Raw genomic sequence first — 23,236 nt, forward strand, 5'->3', positions numbered from 1 at the left:
GTGCAATGAATTCTGGGAGATTGTGCGAAACTAGTGCTCCATGTGAACAACATTGTATTTATAGTATATATTATATAGAGTATACTATCTTAACCCGACAGTGTATTATCATCAGTTCAAAACAAATCATCGCTTACCCAAATTAAAAGTTTTAAACAAGTGAAAACAATGTCTACTTTCTCTTGGGTGTTGCGCATGCGCCCAGTTTGTTGTCAGATGGAGGCAACGACGCTCCGTACTGAATGAATGAGAGGAGAAATAGCTCAGACTATCATGCATTTGCAACGAACATCATTATGCTGATGTCATTATCTAACATTTTACATTTCGAGCAAGCTCTATAGCTTGCAGCATCAACAGGACTGACAGACAGCTAAATCTACTACATCTACATGCTAACTTGAAGCTAACTGCTGTCAACAACATGGCGCACTGGACCACCTTCGAGAAAGAGACAGAGAGGGAAACTAAGAGGCTGGTAGCATGTATCTCCGGGGTGGAGGACGAGGAAGACCAGAACTTTCAGCTGGCCCTCAAATTTTCCTGGTCCAACTTCAGGTAAAAGGGACGAGGAGCTAGCTTGTTAGCTGCTAGCATGCTAATGTGATGCTAATAATAACAATGTGGTTTGTTGACAGGTTCCATCGTTTCCTGGACGTGGACAGCCACAAGGTCCAGCGCAGTATAAGTGGGTGAGTGCTGCTCTTGTTGTCTTTTACAGGAGCATAACAATATCTATTCCACAAATGAAGGATTTGCTTTAATAATCAGTGTTAGGGAAGTAGTGTAGGTTATATACTTCATTATATTTAGGCTACTACAACAGAACAGTACAAATATTGACTCTAATTATCTAAGTTTCATGAGGGAAATGGGTTTAAAGTATAATACAAAATACTTTTCAATGCATACAAATGTCCCCTATGACTCACACCCAAACTTAATACTGTATTTATCATGTACAAGCAGGATTTTATTGTTGTAGTTGGTTGAGTTGGCGCTGACTTTAAACTGTACAAATATAAAAAAATTGAAATTAGAAAGTAGTCAACATCTCCACATTATTACACACTTTTATATTAAGAAAAAACCCTCACATGTGAGGCTTTTAATGAAAAAGAGTGGTTTGATTTAAAAAAAAAAAAATATTCTAATGTTATCTCTAAAAAAGCATAAATATGTTGGATACCTGTAGTGGATCAAAAAGTTTCATTTGTATATGTATATAGTTGCATGCAAATTGCTCTAAGCTACAGTAATTGAATAAATATTGCATTTCTCTGCTGCTGTGTTTTCCAGAATCTACGAGAAGCTTATGGTGCACTCAGACGTGGTTAAAGCAGAGAGCTGGACGACGCTGACTGAAGAGTTCCTGAACTCACCGTTGCCTAACACAGATGGAGTAAAGGTAGGCAGGAGACGTGGGCCGACAGAAAACTCAATCATTAGTGAAGTTAATTTTTCTCCTGGCCCGCAAAAGACGTGACACATTATTCACATGTTGTGTTTTTACCCAGAGTGATGCACACTACAGTCTCGTGTCCCTGCTGCTCTTCCTGTCGGAGTCCCCCTTGCACACAAACTTTATCGAGAGACCCAGGATAAAGGAGGCCGGTGAGTCGACGTCTCACAGATGCTTCGTTCTTTAAACTATTTTAAATGTCCATGGTAATAATTATCGCTTCCTCTTGTGTCTGCAGAAACAAAAGACGACTTCGACTGGGCTAAATATCTGAGGGAGGATGAGGACATAGACGATGGACCATACCCAGACACCCCTGTGAGTTACTAATAACAAAACCCACTCTTTATTGACATCAATTTTTACAACAGCTGAATATAGTGTATTGTATCGTAAGTGTGTGGGAGCTTTAAATCAACAGCAAAGTAAGCAATGCAGCCGAAATAGACCCTCTCAACGGCTTTATTAACACAGTGAATCAGAAAGAGAGAAAAAGGGAAACGATCAATTAATACTTTTTTATAAATAATTGAATAAATAAATACACAGTTTAAGATAGATGATTAAAAGTTGACTCTTTATAATAGTACTATATACACAGTACAGAATCTTGTTTTCTTAATCTTTTGAAAAAGTGAGATATTCATAGATTTTTCAGATGGATTAAAACAAATGTCATGAAACCTGGTGCAGATATTGAGATGAATTTAAGTGAAACATTTTCCTGTAACGCGGTGCAGTTTTAAAGAAAGAAGATTTACATTTAATTTTAAAGTCAGTGTTATGTTTACGAATTTTCCGTTAAAGAAAATATTCAGAAACAAAAAGTGTCAGACATTTGAAAATGGCAAAAATCTAAAAAATAATCTGCAGTAGCCAAGAAAATTATAATCAGTGCATCTGTCTATCTATCGAAATAACATCTTATTAAAACGATTTTTTAGGAGTGGTCTGAGGAGGAGAGCGAGGACGAGGACAGCCAGCAGCCAATCAGCAGAGAGGATTCTGGGATCCAGCTGGACCGGACACCGCAGGAGGATCAGGACAACAACAACAAGACGGTTCCTGTCACATGGACAGGTGCAAACACATCACAGTGCATCGACACACACAAACATGGAGAGTGTGTCTACATTTAAAGGTCACCTATTATGCAAAATTCACTTTTTCATGTCTCTTCTACATCAACATGTGTCCCCTCTTCTTCATGTCTCTTCTACATCAACATGTGTCCCCTCTGTGTAAAGGCATTCTGAACGTTTCAGGAAAAAAAGATTCTCTCTCTTTTTGTCCTGATCCATTTATATGAAAATGAGCTAATCAGATTTTGGCCACTTTATGATGTCATAACGAGGTTTGACAATATTAAAATAACCCCACGGTGTGTCTCTGTAGTGGGGGAGCCGGGGGCCCGGGTCTGGCTGGAGCAGAACGTGGTGACTCCGTACTGGGTCACTCACGCTCCTCGGTTTCCTCACAGCCTACATCTACACTCCAACCTCCTCAACGTGTGGTAAGACTTATCTTTATTTTAATTTATTTTTTACTCAACACTTGCAGCCGTGCTGGGGATGCATGTGCAGGAAAACTGATACAAAATGAGCTTCAGAAAACTAGTTGGGCCAAATGTACAATGACTAGGTTAAAAGGAATATAGCCATAACATTTCTCAAAATACTTCCCCCCAAAAAAGGTCTAGTCGTGATTCCTAGGATTGGTATACAGCTAAAATACAGAATATTATTTACCATGATATTTCAATTTACTATCAAAATATGATATCTTGTTTAATAATATATATAACATACCATTTTGTCATGTTTAATTATAGCATCAATATTCAATATGCCATAGGCCATATCAAATGAAATATAATGAGGTGTTATTTCAGATGGGTAGATATATACACATTTTCCCATGATATTAAGACGTATTGTAGACATACAAGTATACAGCTTTACTTTATAATATGACTTACATTTCTTAAAGGCTAAATGATTTATTATGACTTAATTCTGGCCATATTATAGATTTGTTTAACATTTTTTATTGACCTGCCATTATGTTTGTTTCCCTAAAGTATAGCAATTTTACTTAGTGATAGTATTTCAAAGCTGGTATCAATATTCAATCCACTTTATTTATATAGCACATATTAAAAACAGAGGGTTTACCAAAGTGCTTCACAGCAAACATACAATTATTATAATATTACAATAAGTTGAAATGACTATAAATGCTAACAGTCAGCGTCTCTCCTCTCAGGGATCAGCACCTGTACAACACTGATCCATTGTATCTGCCTGAAGAAAAGGCCTTTGTGACGGAGACCCAAGTCATCCGGGAGACACTGTGGTGAGATGTGATGACGCTGTGTGACTGTGCTCTTTGTTCAAACTCACAAGGAAATCATTCCTGCTCTCGCACAGGTTGGACATTTTTATAGAGCTGTGCAGAACGGTTTCAAGCTTCATTTATAACCTGACATTGAAACTGTGAATCCAATGCTGCACAGTTGTGGTTGTTGTTTTTGCATGTAAATGGTCTGCAAAGGCTAAACCCCTGTGTTACACTCTAAATCCTCCCCTTCCTGAAACATAAAGTGTGTGTGTGGGTGTTGTTTTGCAGGCTTCTCTCCGGGGTTAAGAAACACTTTATATTCCAACACCACGATGGAAAAGTGATAGTGAGGAACAACGTGGTGGTGACTCACCTGACCAGTGTAAGCTCAGGTCTAATATAGCTTGTGTTGTATCTCAATACAAGTGTTATTTCCCACTGTGTGACGCGGTCTTTCCCGTCTGTGCTGCAGAACTGCCTGCGCTCGGTGCTGGAACACATCGCCGTGTACGGCCAGGCGGTGTTTCGTCTGCAGAGGTTCATCGACGAGGTGACGGGCTACAGCTCCGAGCCCTGCCCCCCCAGCTCCGGTTCCTCCCACGGCTCAAAGAAGGCCTCCGAGCCGCCCTTCAGGACCTACCAGGCCTTTGTGTGGGCGCTCAACAAGTACTTCACCAGCTTCAAAGAGGAGCTGACCACCATCGAGAGGGAGATCATCTGCAACGGTGAGCGGAGGATGTTAAGAGGGGGGTGAAACAGTGTCGCAGTGATCGATAGATGGATGGATAGATAGATGGAGGCTGTGGCGCAGTGGAATTCGGATCAGGGGGGCACAGGTTCAAACCCCACTGCAGTCAGCATATCGTTGTGTCCCTGAGACACTTCACCCCAAATTGCTCCTGTGGGGATTGTCCACAGTATTGAGTATGTAAGTCGCTTTGGATAAAAGCGTCTAAAAAAAAAAAGAAGAGTTATTACGTCACAGCGTACACTTCAGCGGAATATCAAAACAACGGGCCGGGGTGCAAAACGCATCGATGAAAGCGACCCTCTACCACACAAAACAACACCTGTAAATAACCCAATTTGTGTTCTTTGAAATGGAAAAGGATATTGCATTGTGTTTGTTACTTTCGCGAGTTTACGCTGTTGGCAGGAAGTTGTTGTTGCTATGGAAACAAGAAAAGCTTCACAGCGATCCATAAAGTCCGCGATAATAAAACCCACGCACTTAGAAAAAACCCCACCCATTTAGAGGGAAGATATGATTGGTCAATTGTACTGTCATTTGACCTTACTCTCTCGTTGAGTTACTATAGCTGGGCCACCAATCAGCTCCTCTCTTCCCAGTAACTCGCAGAGACGAGCTTCTTTCATGTAACCCTTCACATTCAAACTGAATATGCAGATTCAAAGGATTTATTTCTTTGGAAATGTTATTTTAAATACAATTAAATCAAGTTATTTTGGTAAAACTAATGAAAAATATAACTAAAAAAATATATTTAAAAAATCTTTATATTTTAATGTTTTTAAATATTATTTTGTAGAATATCTTAGGCGCTCAAAGAGGCCTGAGGGCCCTGACGGCTCGCCACTGCAATCAGTTTTAATGCTGCACATACCTGGCCGCTTTCCCAGCCTTGGCTCTCGGCGTCTCCATTTGCCGTCTTCATGAGCGCAGGTGGGGACAATCTCCAGTTGATTGTGGTGCGTTGTCCAGCTGATCCGGAATGACGGTGTCGGTTGTGCAATAATCCAATTGTTGTCCGTTGAAAACGATCCTTAATCCATTGTGAGGTGATTCTTACTGTCCAGTTTCACTCGAGTGCGAATTCACTTAATGTAATGGCAATTTTAATGTTCCAATGTCCTATATCCTTTTGCCATTACTTCACAGGAGGGCTGGAGAGTGACCCAGACGCAGACACAATCAGATGATTTCCGGTCTTTTGCTGCAGTTAATAATGATGTTTATTTAGCTTTACATGGGTGGGTGGGTGGGTGGGTAGGTAGATAGATAGATAGATAGATAGATAGATAGATAGATAGATAGATAGATAGGTAGGTAGGTAGGTAGGTGGGTGGGTGGGTAGGTTATTGATCCCAATTTGGGAAATGTTTGTGTTGTAGCAGCATAAAGAACACAAGGCAATGTACATAAGAGAAACTAAGAGACAGAAATAAACAGTCCAATATATTTCAGAACTAGAAATAAAATGGCATTAAAAGATTAAAAAATATATGTTGCGCTTTTCTTTTTAAATAATATTCAACATTGGACCAAAACATAGTTCAATACACACGGTGGTAAAATAAATGACAGGTAGTTTCTTCTTGTAACATCAGTGGTTTGTTTCTGCTCTGTTGCAGATGAGACGGTGACCCTGTCTGCGGTTCTGGAGCGGCTCCACCCTTACCTGGTTCAGATCAAAGTCCTGCACAAAGTGTTCTGCACGGGGGTCGCCGAGGTCCCCCACGAGACCCCCAACGTGGTGCGAGCCTCCCACCTGCTCAACACGCTGTACAAAGCCATCATCGAGTACGACAGCGTGGGGGAGGCGTCGGAGCAGGCCGTGAGTTATCTATAGAAAGCTCAGAGAATCAACGATCTCTACTTAGAACAGGCAGATGTTAACATTGGATAATGTGTATGCTTTATGAACATGTAAATAACATAAAAGGGATATGTATGTCATGAATATTTGGTAAAATATACTTTAAACAATCATTTTTAATGGTTACAGTGCTTTGTTTGTGCAAAATAGTCATTTAATTTCAGATTAAAAATAAGTCCTTTCCCAGCAGAATCATTGTATGTGGCTTTAGTCAGTTTTGAATATTGGCCACAATATTGGTTCGATGTAAAATGTGTTTTGAAAGAACACTCTGTATTTCTGATCATGTCTGTGTGTTCCTCCCCTCAGGTGGCCTTGTTGTTCTCTCTGTGGACGGAGACAGTCAGACCGTACCTGGAGATCGTGGATGAATGGATCTTCTACGGACATTTGTTCGACCCCGCCAAAGAGTTCATCATCCAGAGGTATGAAGCAAAGGCCGAGCGAGGTTTTTCATACGTCACATTTCACATCCTCTGAGAGATATGTGGTTAAAAAGAAGACAATGGTGCTCTAGGAGGAGATTCAGGTGATAAGGGGGTACCTTGGTTGCTGATTGGCTAATGGTTACACAAGCCACAAAAACATTGTGACATCATAAAGTGGCCAAAATCTGATCAGCTCATTTTCAGACAGGGTTTTATAGAAATGGATCAAAAAGAGAGAGAATCTTTGTTCCTGAAACTTTCAGAGTCTCTTTCCACAGAGGGACACGTGTTGATGTAGAAGAGACATGAAGAAGAGGGGACACATGTTGATGTAGAAGAGACATGAAGAAGAGGGGACACATGTCAATGTAGAAGAGACATGAGGAAGAGGGGACACATGTTGATGTAGAAGAGACATGCAGAAGAGGGGACACATGTTGATGTAGAAGAGACATGGAGAAGAGGGGACACATGTTGATGTAGAAGAGACATGAAGAAGAGGGGACACATGTTGATGTAGAAGAGACATGAAGAAGAGGGGACACATGTTGATGTAGAAGAGACATGAAGAAGAGGGGACACATGTTGATGTAGAAGAGACATGAAGAAGAGGGGACACATGTTGATGTAGAAGAGACATGAGGAAGAGGGGACACATGTTGATGTAGAAGAGACATGAGGAAGAGGGGACACATGTTGATGAAGAAGAGACATGCAGAAGAGGGGACACATGTTGATGTAGAAGAGACATGAAGAAGAGGGGACACATGTTGATGTAGAAGAGACATGGAGAAGAGGGGACACATGTTGATGTAGAAGAGACATGAAGAAGAGGGGACACATGTCAATGTAGAAGAGACATGAGGAAGAGGGGACACATGTTGATGTAGAAGAGACATGGAGAAGAGGGGACACATGTTGATGTAGAAGAGACATGGAGAAGAGGGGACACATGTTGATGTAGAAGAGACATGCAGAAGAGGGGACACATGTTGATGTAGAAGAGACATGAAGAAGAGGGGACACATGTTGATGTAGAAGAGACATGAAGAAGAGGGGACACATGTTGATGTAGAAGAGACATGAAGAAGAGGGGACACATGTTGATGTAGAAGAGACATGAGGAAGAGGGGACACATGTTGATGAAGAAGAGACATGCAGAAGAGGGGACACATGTTGATGTAGAAGAGACATGAAGAAGAGGGGACACACGTTGATGTAGAAGAGACATGAAGAAGAGGGGACACACGTTGATGTAGAAGAGACATGAAGAAGAGGGGACACATGTTGATGTAGAAGAGACATGAAGAAGAGGGGACACATGTTGATGTAGAAGAGACATGAAGAAGAGGGGACACATGTTGATGTAGAAGAGACATGAAGAAGAGGGGACACATGTTGATGTAGAAGAGACATGAAGAAGAGGGGACACATGTTGATGTAGAAGAGACATGGAGAAGAGGGGACACATGTTGATGTAGAAGAGACATTGAGAAGAGGGGACACATGTTGATGTAGAAGAGACATGGAGAAGAGGGGACACATGTTGAAGAGACATGAAGAAGTGGATTTGGCATAATAGGTGACCTTTAAAGTAGAAAGAGTGGACTTGCATATTGTGAAAAAAAAAGAAGCAAGAACACGTTATTGAAAAATAAAAACATGACCTAAGATTTCCTTTGTCTCCCGCTCAGGAACAAGGACGTGCCGGTGAACCACAGGGACTTCTGGTACGCCACCTACACGCTGTACAGTGTGTCGGAGACGGCGGACGGCCAGGAGAAGCTGAGCGACGCGGCCAGCGGCAGCTCGGGGGGGGACCCGGGCTCCGGCAGCAAGCAGCTCACCATGGTGTCCTTCCTCAAACCCGTCCTCAAGCAGATCATCATGGCCGGGAAGTCCATGCAGCTGCTCAAAAACCTGGACCGCACACAGAGGGAGCCGACGGAGAAATCCTGCAGAGGTCAGTGGTCAGGCTTCAACTGTTTAGGGTTTCAATGAAGTGAAATCATGAGCCAATGCTGATGTTTAAAAAGCAGTCCGGGCACATTTAAAACAACACTATGTTTGAATGATGAACCTTTATTCTAACAAGGTGAATAACGACAATACAGGAGGCTGAACTCTCTCCCCTCCTTCCCTCCTCTCCCCCCTGCCCCCACTGGACTTTAACACCCCACACATCCAGCACCAGACACTTTGTTACGCTGCTATGGACAGTCTTCTACTAATGTACATTTTCTACAAATATTGAAGTGACTGTTATTTTGAATATATTGATTGTTGTGCTTTTATTTATGTCTTAATGTGTGCATAAGTATAAATGTGTCTTTTGATTGTGTATGTAGAGCAGTGGTTCTCAAAGTGGGGGGCGCAGATGCATGACAGGGGGGGTGCGAGAGACCAGGAGGAAAAATGGTTATTAAAAAAAAAAGATTTAAAAAAAAAAAAATCATATTTGTAAAAATTATTGATAGAAAATAATATGATACAGTACTATTACATCTGGGTCTCTGTGTTTCATTAAAGCTCGGCTGTGTGTGTGTGTGTGTGTGTGTGTGTGTGTGTGTGTGTGTGTGTGTGTGTGTGTGTGTGTGTGTGTGTGTGTGTGTGTGTGTGTGTGTGTGTGTGTGTGTGTGTGTGGAAAGAGCCATTTTGTGTGCGTGCGAGAGAGAGAGACTCAGTGAGCTAAAGGACTCTCTCAGTGTTATCTCAGTGGGTCTCAAACGTTTTGGTCGACATTAATGTAAACAATTATATCCGAGGCACACGTTTATATGATCATTATAGTTATAAAAAAATAAGAGAATAAATTAAAAGCAGGTATGAAATACTATATGGCAGTACAAAAAGAATGAAGTTTAAAAGGGAGTGATTTGTAAAATATCCATAAAGAAAAAGTAAATCTGTTTACAGTTCTGTTTCAAATGGGTGTTGAGGGTATCCATAGATCTCTTCATGTTGCTCTCAACGTGCACCAGATTGATGCTTTTAACTTCAATATTTAAAAATCTTCCCAGGGGAGCATGCCCCCGGACCCCCCTGTGAGGTCCACACACCACCTATAAAAAATAGCACTTTACCCCTGCTTACACCTATATGCCGTGAGCTGATTATCGAGCCTTCATTGTAACAGTTGCGGGTACGTATGCATGGGGAATGTTGCAGTAGCGTAGCGACCGGTACATTAATGGGAAACCCTAAATGTTTGAGCACCCTCTATGAAACGTCAAGCTACCCCACAGCACCCCCAAAAATAAATCTTGTGTTGGGGGGGGGGGGGGGGGCGACTTTTTTTTTTCTCCAAAGGGGGGGCCTGACAGAAAAAGTTTGAGAACCACTGATATAGAGGTATATACATATTTTTATATATATTTGTATTTCTGTATTCGTGATTGTGGGAAACGGTATTTCCATCTCTCTGTCTGTACACACAAACTGAAAGATTGAACTTGACTTTGATATGTGATGGTTGTGTTGCAGACGCAGAGAGGAAGAGTTTGTACACTCTGTTCCTGGAGTCGGTGCAGTCCCGGCTCTGCAGTCAGGAGGATTCTCCAGCAGAAGGCGTCACGGAGCAGCAGGCCACCAGGAGGAGCCTGATCAAGATGCAGTCCATCATCAAGCAGCACCTGCAGATAGAAGACGTGCACGACCCCCTGCTGGCCATCAACTTCGCCAGGTAAGATGTTACATTCATGTGAGGGATGTTAAGCAGCAAGGCGAGTTATATTTTTATTATGCATCAACATGTGTCCCCTCTTCTTCATGTCTCTTCCACATCAACATGTGTCCCCTCTTCTCCATGTCTCTTCTACATCAACATGTGTCCCCTCTTCTCCATGTCTCTTCTACATCAACATGTGTCCCCTCTTCTCCATGTCTCTTCCACATCAACATGTGTCCCCTCTTCTCCATGTCTCTTCTACATCAACATGTGTCCCCTCTTCTTCATGTCTCTTCTACATCAACATGTGTCCCCTCTTCTTCATGTCTCTTCTTCATCAACACGTGTCCCCTCTTCTTCATGTCTCTTCTACATCAACATGTGTCCCCTCTTCTTCATGTCTCTTCTACATCAACATGTGTCCCCTCTTCCTCATGTCTCTTCTACATCAACATGTGTCCCCTTCTCTTCATGTCTCTTCTTCATCAACATGTGTCCCCTCTTCTTCATGTCTCTTCTACACCAACACGTGTCCCCTCTTCTTCATGTCTCTTCTACATCAACATGTGTCCCCTCTTCTTCATGTCTCTTCTACATCAACATGTGTCCCCTTCTCTTCATGTCTCTTCTTCATCAACATGTGTCCCCTCTTCTTCACGTCTCTTCTACATCAACATGTGTCCCCTCTTCTTCATGTCTCTTCTCCATCAACATGTGTCCCCTCTTCTTCATGTCTCTTCTACATCAACACGTGTCCCCTCTTCTTCATGTCTCTTCTTCATCAACATGTGTCCCCTCTTCTTCATGTCTCTTCTACATCAACATGTGTCCCCTCTTCTTCACGTCTCTTCTACATCAACATGTGTCCCCTCTTCTTCATGTCTCTTCTACATCAACATGTGTCCCCTCTTCTTCATGTCTCTTCTACATCAACATGTGTCCCCTCTTCTTCATGTCTCTTCTACATCAACATGTGTCCCCTCTTCTTCATGTCTCTTCTACATCAACATGTGTCCCCTCTTCTTCATGTCTCCTCTACATCAACACGTGTCCCCTCTTCTTCATGTCTCTTCTACATCAACATGTGTCTCCTCTTCTTCACGTCTCTTCTACATCAACATGTGTCCCCTCTTCTTCATGTCTCTTCTACATCAACATGTGTCCCCTCTTCTTCATGTCTCTTCTACATCAACATGTGTCCCCTCTTCTTCATGTCTCTTCTACATCAACATGTGTCCCCTCTTCTTCATGTCTCTTCTACATCAACATGTGTCCCCTCTTCTCCATGTCTCTTCTACATCAACATGTGTCCCCTCTTCTTCATGTCTCTTCTACATCAACATGTGTCCCCTCTTCTTCATGTCTCTTCTACATCAACATGTGTCCCCTCTTCTTCATGTCTCTTCTACATCAACATGTGTCCCCTCTTCTTCATGTCTCCTCTACATCAACATGTGTCCCCTCTTCTTCATGTCTCTTCTACATCAACATGTGTCCCCTCTGTGGAAAGAGACTCTGAAAGTTTCAGGAACAAAGATTTTCTCTCTTTTTGATCCATTTCTATAAAAACCTGTCTGAAAATGAGCTGATCAGATTTTGGCCACTTTATGATGTCATAACGATGTGTTGTCTTGAGTAACCATTAGCCAATCAGCAACCAAGGTAACCCCCCCCCCCCCCTTATCACCTGAATCTCCTCCTAGAGCACCATTGAGTTCTTTGTAACCAAATCTCTCTCAGAGGGGCGTGGGGAGGGGCTCCTTATCTTCATCTAAAGTAACAGACAGAGAATCAGCACTTTGGAAACAGGGCTGAAACAGAGGGGATTATGGGTAATGCTGCAATGATCTGTTTGGTGTTTCAGCCAATCAGAGACAGGCTCTGTATATATCTGAGACCTGTGATATATTGATGAAAAACAGTATAATAGGGGACCTGTTAATGAACACCGACGGGGTGTTGATAAATCCTGACAGTTTGAATGTGTTCCCCTCAGGTTGTATCTGGAGCAGAGCGACTTCCACGAGCGTTTCTCCGGAGGCGACTTCATCGTGGACCGCTCGTCGCAGGCCGTCACCTGCCAGACGTTCGAGCTCACGCTGCGCTCCTGCCTCTACCCGCACATCCAGAGGAGGTACATCGAGTGCTGCGGGAACCTCATGCAGACCCTGAAGAAGGACTACAAGTACGTAGCACTGCCGACAAATCGTCTAAGAAACCAGGTCCGATGTCTTTGCCTAACCTATTCTCCTTAACCTCAGTGACATCATGGGGTTTAGGAAAGAAGTGAAGGAGGAGTCAACAGGACTTAAGAGAAGAGACTGCACTGACACTGAAGGATCGTCTCAACCTTTTTTGAGCTGCGGTACATTTTTTACATACCGACAACCAAAAAAGTTACAAAATGACATTGTAGCATAATAGAGCACAAATAAGACATTAAATGACCAGTATCTCATTCAAGTAACGATTTCAGCTGCTCAGTAGTTTTGAGAGCTCTGTCCTTGGGCTTTTCTCATAATTGTTACCTGTTTGTTTCTGCAGGCAGTGTAATGTGAATCTGTCTTGCCCCCACAACCTTTCCCTCGCACCACTTAATGCTAATGTCCTAAATTAACGGTCATTATTGCGCGACCTACTCAGGGGGTCCGCGGGGTCTTAAAAAGTATTAAAAGTTGATAAATCAATTTAGCGAAAATTAAGGCTATTAAAAAGTATTAAAGGCATTTTCCAAGGTATTACATTTTGTAGCTTGTTTTCAATAAGTATATAAATGGTCCAAAGAGGTTGTGTTCTACAGTCTGTAGAGTGTGTCGCCAAGGTAACCGGTTAGAACTCCAAGTGGCGATGAGGTCTTAAAATGTACGGAAAGGCTCTTAAAAAAGGTCTTGAAAGGTTTTACATCTGATTTCAGGATTCCTGCATACACCCTGTAACTGCTATTTACTGGCATGGAAGAGTATTTATTTAAAGTATGTTGCAGGCACAGAAGCTCAACAATGGCAGATTATTAACATGAACCAAATCATGTTTTTTTGGACCGATTTAGTAAGATTGGGAAATCTCTCACGGCACAGTGGTTGAACATCTCTGATCTATTCCAACCGCTCTGATCCTGGCTGATACTGAGGGTCATTTTATCCTTTAGGAACCTCCCTGAGAGAAAAATAAATGCGACCTTAACCCTGATCCTTGTTCTCCCTGGATGTCTCCGCAGGCTGCTGGAATACCTGCAGGCGATGAGGAACTACTTCCTGCTGGAGGCCGGAGACACCATGTACGACTTCTACACCTCCATCTTTGAGAAGGCGCAGGAGAAGGAGTGCTGGCAGCAGCTGTCCTTCCTCAACGTGCAGCTGCAGGAGGCGGTGGGGCAGCGCCACCCGGAGGACAGCAGCAGGTACTGCGGCAGCCTATTTATCAGGGAGGGAGAGGCAGGTTCAGAAATTCTTTATTCATCCCACAGCAGGTTATTTACAGCAAAGAAATAGAGCAGACAAAAGGCCTAACAAAATGGACTAACATATTAAATAAAGAGGTAAGCACACTTTAAAAAGTCATAAAAGATTGATGTACGATGCGATGATTAGAAAAGGTATTTTTCATCATCGAACAGTACATTTTACACTCGTGTATTTTACAGGTTGTCCATCTTCTTGGAGAACATGGACCCTGCCAGGAAGAAGCATCCAGTGAATAACCTAGAAGTGTTAACCCTGTGTTACAAGGTGAGCATCACACATGTATTAAATAACATTTTAAAAAGCACCTTCGATCTGCTGCTCACTGAGTTCCCTCCCCTCAGGTTCCCTGGCCGGTGGACATCGTGATCAGCTCCGAGTGTCAGAAGATTTACAACCAAGTGTTTCTGCTGCTGCTGCAGATCAAATGGGCCAAATACAGCCTGGACAAACTGCGCTTCAGCGGTACGAAGGGAATGATCGTGAAAAATGACTTGTTCTTTTTTAGTATATCAACTTTCTTAAGGAATATAACTTGACTGTGTGTGTGCCTCCTTTTGTGTGCAGAACGAACATGTTTTGAAATGTTAAAAACCAACATTTGTGTGTTAGTGTTTGGATCAGAATATTTGCTTGGATTGAAACATGTAGATCAGGGGTGTCAAACTCAAGGCCCGGGGGCCAAATCCGGCCCGCCACTTCATTTTATGTGGCCCACAAGAGCTTGCAAAGAATATAATAAGTTTATTATAATGTTACGTGCCGCTTTACAGGAGAACGTTGCCCATAAACTACATGTCCCACAATGCATCTCATTTTGTGCCATGCACACTGAAGAGACTTGCAATGATTTGCCCTAGACTTCTGCTTTCAGACGTAGTTAATTATGAAGATATTACCCTATCCGATAATAATCCAATGCAGAGGAAATATTGTAAAATTATACATTATTTTATATTTATTATCTATGTATATTTATATAGTCTTAAAGTTACCACCGGCCCTTTGAGTGCAACCATAATTCTAATGTGGCCCGCGTTGAAATTGAGTTTGACACCCCTGATGTAGACCTATCTTTTTCTTTCACTGTGCAAAAATACCAGCTTGAAAGACTTGCAACATCTCCACAGTAAACGTTCATTGTGATTTTCTAATCTGTGAAATATGTTTTGTATCTTTCAGATTTCGAGGACGTCTCTAAGAAGCAGGAGGGCGCAGCGTGTGCGGAGGTGAAGGTCAAAGACTCCAGAAACCAGCAGATCCACAGGATGTGTCTGCTCCGAGTCAAACTCATGCACTTTGTCAACAGCCTGCACAACTACATCATGACCAGGGTGAGAACACACATCTTATTATTTACTGTAGAGCAGGGGTGTCCGAAACCTTTTCACCGAGGACCACATACGGAAAAATGTACGAAGGGCTGAGCCACTCACTAGAGGTATATCGCCTCATAAGTTCAGTTGTAAGTTAGCTAAATCAATCAAATGTAGGTAAGTGATGCTTGTGAGTGTTGGCAGCTCATCCCTTAAAACAGAAGCCTCAGATTGATTATAATAAGGAGAAATAGGAAGGGTGTATTTCAAGCTTCTAAATAAGTCATTGGGCTTTTTTTCTTATCAACTAAAACCTCATTCACACCAACGCAACTCCGGTTCAAGCTCCGTGCTAGAGCTTTTCAGGTTCAGAACCGGTTCTTCGGTTTAGCTCCGGCTCTTCGGTTTAGCTCCGGCTCTTTTCACACCGCCCAGAGTCCGACTGGTGCTGCGTCATTGCGTCATCGTTTGCGTTATAACGTATAACCGTTTGCGTGCCTGCTTCATAAAACCAAACCCCTCACAGCTGACACCGACAACAACAACAATGGCCGATTGTGCTCCAGCTTCCTCTGTACCTCTTCGGAAGACCAGATTCCCAGTAGGTAGCTGGTCTCTTCAGTGGACCACTGCTGCTTGTTAAGTTTCTCCATCGTTGTGTACAAACTGGATAAAACGCCGGCTTGTTGTTGTTGTTCAGGAGTTGATCCCGCCCCTGCCCCCGCCTCGACGTAAGCGTGACGTATGCGGTGCTTTTACTCTGGCCAGACAATTTTTTGGTGCTCGAAATGAACCGGATTCCGGAGCTAAGAGGCTGCTCCGCTGCGGTGTGAACAGGAAAACCCGGTGCTTTTCAAGCTCCGAACCGGCCCTGAAACACCGTTGGTGTGAATGAGGTATAAGATATGTTAGAAAATGTTTCCAACTTGAATTGACTGAATTTATTTGAAAAGTGGTCTTATTAACACATGAATACTACTGTGTAATGTATTTGTACATTTGTATTTAAGAAGTACAATATAAGACAAGCTCAAGTTTCATGTGTGGGCCATATTCCATTATACTTTTGAATTAAAAACAGATTATAAAGAGATATCAAGAGTTAAATGTGTCTGCGTTGTCTCTCTGCAGATTCTGCACAGCACGGGTCTGGAGTTTCAGCACCAGGTCCAGGAGGCCAAGGATCTGGATCAGCTGATCAAGATCCACTACAGATATCTGGCTACGATCCACGACCGCTGCCTCCTCAGGGAGAAGGTACACACGGTTATCTTGTTTTGTTATTCATAAATGATGAAATGTTTTATTTTAAAGGTCCCCTATTATACTGTTTTTCATCAATATATTACAGGTCTCAGATATATACAAAACATCCCATATCCCATAATCCCCTCTGTTTCAGCCCTGTTTCCAAAGTGCTGATTCTCTGTCTGCATTTCCACTGCAGCGCGTAGCACGGTTTAAGCGTACTGTGCCAAACCCGGCCCGTTTTTTGTTGCGTTTCCACTAGGGGTAGTTCCGGCTAACGGGTACTTTTTCACAGTTTTTCTGGCCCTCCAAAATCATGGTTCTTTCCGGGCCAACAACCGGGCTAAATATGCTAAACTAGTGAGAGAATCGCTGGCTACAACACAATGAACATATTTGACCGTGATTTAATTGTAATACACGTTTCAAAATGATGCCGAAGTAACAACATACTGATACCGGTTAGTAAAAACCATGAATTAATGCTTTAACGAGTCTGCAGACAGACGGTAGGCGACAAACCTTTTAAAATGCGTGTTTTCTGAATAGAGATCGGATCGATCAGGCTAAGCCAGTGGTTCTCAAACTTTTTCTGTCAGGCCCCCCCTTTGGAGACCTCACATAGGGGGGTCCGGGGGCAAGCTCCCCCGGGAAGATTTTTAAATATTGAAGTTAAAAGCATCAATCTGGTGCACTTTGAGTCAAAATGAAGAGATCTATGGATACATCTCTCAACACAGAACTGTAAACAGATTTACTTTTTCTTTATGGATATTTTACAAATCACTCCCCTTTTAAACTTTATTCTTGTTTTAATGTCATAGTATTTCATGCCTGTTTTTAATTTATTCTCTTATTTTTTTACAACTATAATGATCATATAAACGTGTGCCTCGGAAATAATTGTTTACATTAATGGTGACCAAAACGTTTGAGACCCACTGAGATAACACTGAGAGTCCTTTAGCTCACTGAGCCTCTCAGTCTGACGGGAGAGGACTCTCCTCCACTTTGTTGTTGAAAAGACTCCGTATATCCGTTGGCGTAGCTCGCTAGCACCAGAAGCTAACATCAACGATCTCCGGTACCGGTGCTCTCTCTCTCTCTCTCTCTCGCTCTCCCTCTCTCTCGCGCACGCACACAAAATGGCTCGTTCCACACACACACAGAGCCGAGCTTTAATGAAACACAGAGACCCAGACGTAATAGTACTGTATCATATTATTTTCGAATCAATAATTTTTCAAAATATGATTTTATTTTATTTATTTTTTTGAATCTTTAAACATTTTTTTTTTTTTAATAACCATTTTTCCTCCCTGTCATGCCTCTGCGCCCCCCTGGGGTGGCGCGCCCCCCACTTTGAGAGCCACTGGGCTAAGCTAACGGCCTACAGACATAAATATACCAGCGACTGTATTCGCCATGACACAGAAGGTATGTTACCTTGGTTGCTGATTGGCTAATGGTTACACAAGCCAAAACATCGTTATGACATCATAAAGTGGCCAAAATCTGATCAGCTCATTTTCAGACATGTTTTTATATAAATGGATCAAAAAGAGAGAGAATCTTTGTTCCTGAAACTTTCAGTCTCTTTACACAGAAGGGACACATGTTGATGTAGAAGAGACATGAAGAAGAGGGGACACATGTTGATGTAGAAGAGACATGAAGAAGAGGGGACACATGTTGATGTAGAAGAGACATGATGAAGAGGGGACACATGTTGATGTAGAAGAGACATGATGAAGAGGGGACACATGTTGATGTAGAAGAGACATGAAGAAGAGGGGACACATGTTGATGTAGAAGAGACATGATGAAGAGGGGACACATGTTGATGTAGAAGAGACATGATGAAGAGGGGACACATGTTGATGTAGAAGAGACATGATGAAGAGGGGACACATGTTGATGTAGAAGAGACATGATGAAGAGGGGACACATGTTGATGAAGAAGAGGGGACACATGTTGATGTAGAAGAGACATGATGAAGAGGGGACACATGTTGATGTAGAAGAGACATGATGAAGAGGGGACACATGTTGATGTAGAAGAGACATGATGAAGAGGGGACACATGTTGATGTAGAAGAGACATGATGAAGAGGGGACACATGTTGATGTAGAAGAGACATGATGAAGAGGGGACACGTGTTGATGTAGAAGAGACATGAAGAAGAGGGGACACGTGTTGATGTAGAAACGACATGAAAAGGTGGATTTTGTATAATAGGTGACCTTTAATTACATACATACATCATTGAGGTGACTCACAATAACCAGCTCCATGTATTTATGTCACTAAATATATTCACTGTTGTCAAATTTTGTTTTGTTTTCTCAGGTCAGTTTTGTGAAGGAGGCGATAATGAAAGTCCTCAATCTGGTCCTCATCTTCTCCGACCGCTGGCAAGCCGGATTCGGAGCCTGGAAGTAAGACATTACAAATAAAATGCTGTATTATAAAAATTCCATGATTGTTTTTACATTGTGTTTTTTTTTTTTCCTTTCAGGATTGAGTCCATCGATAAAATGGAATCAGATTTCAAAAACTGTCACATGTTCCTCGTGACAATTCTCAACAAGGCCGTCTGTCGAGGATCCTTTCCTCACTGTAAGTAAAACACAAAGAAAAATACTTATTTATTTTCAGCTTGTTTTTAACCCTATGTACAGAATAATAAGGCTGCCATCTTTGGACCTTTTACATCATGGCAAAAATAATAATATTAACCCAAATTAGCATTATAGGTCCCCTTTAAGGCAAGGCAAGTTTATTTATATAGCACCTCAAGGCAATTCAAAGTGCTTTACAAAAATGAAAACCAAAACAGTCATTAAAAACCAAAGATAATAAAATAAAGATACAAAAATGTATTCATGAAAAAACACATGAATAAAAGTTACAGTGCAGTTTAAGATGTGAATAGTTCAATTAAAAGCAGCGGCAAAAATAAAAGTCTTCCAATGTTCACCACCTTAAAGCCTTTAAGGTGGTAAACATTTTTAAAAACCTCATGTATTTATGAGAAGAGTATTCTCTGAGATAACGTTTTCCAAAAAGACATTAATTGTGAGTTATTTCTCGCAGATTTAAGAAATTTTTCTTGTACATTTGTACAACTTTATATCAGAGAATGAATATCAACTGGTAATTTGTCTTGTAAAATTACCACTTTAAACAGGGTGGGGGTAACTTAAGTATTCTCTTAGATTAAGGGGGTTACATTCTGTAGGAAAAACTCACACATTTACGAAAAATAAAACATGATTAATGTCTGAGATTATAAAGTTATACAATTTCCAAAAACACTTATTAGGCGCTTTCACACCTACTTTGCCGTACTTAGTTCATCAGAACTCTTTAGTTCTGATGAACTAAGTACAGATCGCGTTCACACCGGAATAAGTCCCTGAGGGAGGATTAGGAAAATGAAGCCGCTGATGTCACTTCTTCTTCTGCTTTGGGTTTACTGGCAGGCCGTAAACAACTTCACTGCGTATACTGCCATCCAAAGTCCCCGGCCGGAAGTCCCCGGAGTTGGGGACTGGCCTTCCGAGTAAATCGCCTGAAGCGCCAACACCTCCTCAAATCCACCGCTCCCATGTTTTCTTTTGTGTTGCCATAAGTTAGTCTCTCTCCGTTGGTGCGCGGGGCTAATGCTAATGCTAATAATGCTAATGCCAGCGAATCCAATGGCGGCTTCACAAAACTTTTCAGAGTTTTACGGGGCGTGGTTTGCAATCCGTCCAGCCAATCAGAAATTGGAACTTTTTTCTCCCCAGGAAAGTACCACCTCTCTAGCAGGGACTAAAAGGGGGTAAAAGTTCTCATGAACTAAGTTCTCTTTTTGGTGTGAACGCAAAATCCCAGGAACTAAACAGGAAAAGTACGGGGAAAAGTACTCCGGTGTGAAAGCGGCTAATGTTTAGGGCGCGTTCACACCTGCCTTGTATAGTCCGGTTGAATCGAACCCTGGTGTGTTTAGCCGCTTGGTGCGGTTCATTTGGGTCGGTGTGAACGCAGTCCGAGACCCCTGAAGTGAACTAAACAACCGGACTCTGGTCCGCTAAAATAGGTGGTCTCGGAGCGCTTGCTTGTGAACTCTGGAGCGGTGCATCGCTGGTGTGAACGCAGTCCGCACCAAAACATAGGAAGCGTAGTATTTACGTGCCACAGGAATGCGGATATCTTCAAAAATCCGCGGTTGTTTAGTTAAAGAGTGAAGCAGAATGAAGTGTTGAACAGTGTCGTGTGAAGTAACAATTCTCCGTCAACTACATACAATTAAGAACACCTGTCGTCGGTGAAACGCCCTCCTTACTGCAGAACGTCTCTCATTGTGTTATAATGTTTTTTAACGGACGTTGTCTGATTATATAATCATATGTCTGTTGATCTCCAGATTAACAGCAGCATGAGAATAACCTGCCGAAAGTGCCGATGCTCCATGGCGGCGGCTCCGGTAGAAATTGCCGGGATTTGCGTTTTTACCACCTTAACCAATGGTTGAACAGCATTTCCGTTCACATGACTTGTGTTTAAAGTTTATAGTCCGTTTGAGTTTTGCCCGTGTGAACGCAAACCGAACCTTCTGAAAAATGAAACAATGTAACAAACTGTCGTCTGGTGCGCACCAGAGAGCGGACTATTAGGTGTGAATGCACCCTAATGCGAGCAAATAAAATGGCGGCTTCACAAAACTTTTTGGAGTTTTACGGGGCGTGGTTTGCAATCCGCCCAGCCAATCAGAAATTGGAACTTTTTTCTCCCCATGAAAGCACCTGCTCTCTAGCAGGGACTGAAAAGGGGGTGAAAAGGTGCAAGAACTAAGTTCTAGTTCTGGATTTTTTTGGTGTGAAGGCAACATTTTCTGAACTATACTTGGAAAAGTACTCCGGTGTGAAAGCGCCTATTGTGACTCAGAGATTTATAAATTGAATTCTCACAATTTTATTATCAGAGGATGAATATCATGTGCTTATTTTTCTCTTGTATATTGTAATTAACCCACAGCTCCTTCATTTATAACTTTTCACCTACAATAACCCTTAATGCGCGTCATGAGTACTTTTCCCAGGAATAGTTCCGATAGTTCCTGGGATTTTGCGTTCACACCAAATAGATCTGGTACTAGAACTTTTTTTCGGGAACCTTTTCACCCCCTTTGCAGTCCCTGCTAGAGCGGTGGTACTTTCTTGGGGAGGAAAGGGTTCCAATTTCTGATTGGTTGGGCGAATTGCAAACCACGCCCCGTAAAACGCTGAAAAGTTTTTGGTGAAGCCGCAATTTTATTTGCTTTATTAGCTTTAGCATTAGCCCAACGCACCAACGGAGAGAGATTAACTTATGGCAACACAAAATAAAACGGTATCGGTGGAGTGATGAGGAGGTGTCTGCGCTTTTTGCGATTTACCCGGGGCTTCCGGTGGCGATTTACTGCCACCCGAAGTCCGGGGGGCTCCGGGACTTCGAGTGGCAGTATACGCCGTGAAGTTGTTTGCGGCCTGCCAGTAAACAAGAAGAAGAAGAAGAAGAAGAAGAAGAAGCAGCTTAATTGTCTTAATCCTCCCTCAGGGACTTATTCCGGTGTGAACGCGATTTACTAGGACAGTTACGGGACTAAAGAGTTCGGCGGGACTAAGTACTGGGAACTAAGTACGGCAAAGTACTTGGTGTGAAAGCGGCTATTGATAATGTACATGAAGTACTGACTCTCTCTCTGCTTCTCCTCCCTACAGTGGAGTCTCTCGCCCTCTCTCTGATGGCCGGGTTCGAGCAATGCTGAGGAAACATCGTTCGCTCTGAAGATTTATTTATGTTTCTCTGTCTGTCTGCTGTCATTGTTCACGATGCAACACAATAAAACATCCGCTGTGATCTGTTGGAGACGGACTTTGTGACGGTCGAGGATTACCTGCGACTTCAAGCTGCCTGTGAACATGCATCAGCTTCTATATTTAAAAAAACTTTTTGTATAAATATTTTTTTTACATGCTGTTATGTTGACTGTTAATAATGTGTATATGTGAAGCACAATACATCTTGCACAATGCTGAGTGTAGAGGCTAAGCCACCGCTTTAAGCCTCTGAGGATCCGCTTGGTGGGTGTAATTGACGCACACAAGTTTGCTGCTGAATAAATGTTAGAAACCAAGTTTCCAGTTTGAAACAGTCCATTTATTTGCTTCTTTTCATGTTCACCACACGATATTACCGTTTACACCATACCGTTCCTTTGCTTGTAATCCCGTGTTTGTGTGTGGTGTTTGTGTGTGCTCTCCATGTGTGTTCTCCGTGTGTGCTCTCCGTGTGTGGTCAAAAACTGTATGGCCTTCCGGCGGAACCTCTCACCAACACACATAGGTTCCTACCTTTATACCCACAGTTAATTGGCTCCTACACACCAGCCCCTAATTGATAGTACAGGTATCAATTGAAAACAATTATGGAGCCAAATGTAAAAATCATATTTCAATACATAGAAATGCACATCCTACACTTCCTGTACTAAACATAGTTTAGTAATAGGTCGCACAATAATGTTGGTCTTGGTCTGTAGCTTGACAGAGCGCACCAGTCCTCCTTTGTCAGGAAAAACCTCCAACACTTTGCCAAGAGGCCAGGAACCGCGGGGAGCTGAGGAATCCATGATGACTACAATATCACCAGCGACTATATTCCTTTT

The 23,236-nt window shown here is 42.3% G+C and overlaps 1 protein-coding gene across 1 annotated transcript; it reads left to right on the plus strand.

Annotated features, from left to right (window-relative positions):
• Positions 1-189: 189 nt before the first annotated feature.
• On the plus strand, positions 190-22,708 carry tubgcp5 (tubulin gamma complex component 5). Its single transcript, XM_034081548.2, has 23 exons — positions 190-558; positions 639-692; positions 1,300-1,408; positions 1,518-1,614; positions 1,701-1,780; positions 2,407-2,542; positions 2,858-2,975; positions 3,728-3,817; positions 4,091-4,184; positions 4,275-4,527; positions 6,176-6,378; positions 6,730-6,845; positions 8,544-8,812; positions 10,333-10,531; positions 12,513-12,701; positions 13,734-13,916; positions 14,160-14,244; positions 14,322-14,442; positions 15,160-15,311; positions 16,425-16,550; positions 18,892-18,980; positions 19,061-19,161; positions 22,290-22,708. Exons 1-23 carry the CDS (start codon positions 425-427, stop codon positions 22,334-22,336), a joined length of 3,045 nt encoding a protein of 1,014 aa, XP_033937439.1. The 5' UTR covers positions 190-424; the 3' UTR covers positions 22,337-22,708.
• Positions 22,709-23,236: the final 528 nt, after the last annotated feature.

This window comes from Pseudochaenichthys georgianus, chromosome 4 (genome assembly GCF_902827115.2).
Source record: "Pseudochaenichthys georgianus chromosome 4, fPseGeo1.2, whole genome shotgun sequence".
NCBI lineage: Eukaryota > Metazoa > Chordata > Actinopteri > Perciformes > Channichthyidae > Pseudochaenichthys > Pseudochaenichthys georgianus.

Coding starts and splice junctions, on each gene's coding strand:
- tubgcp5 (XM_034081548.2), top strand. CDS start 425: ATGGCGCACTGGACCACCTTCGAGAAAGAGACAGAGAGGGAAACTAAG. Junction 13,917..14,159: donor CACCCGGAGGACAGCAGCAG/GTACTGCGGCAG, acceptor TGTATTTTACAG/GTTGTCCATCTTCTTGGAGA. Junction 14,245..14,321: donor TGTTAACCCTGTGTTACAAG/GTGAGCATCACA, acceptor CCCTCCCCTCAG/GTTCCCTGGCCGGTGGACAT.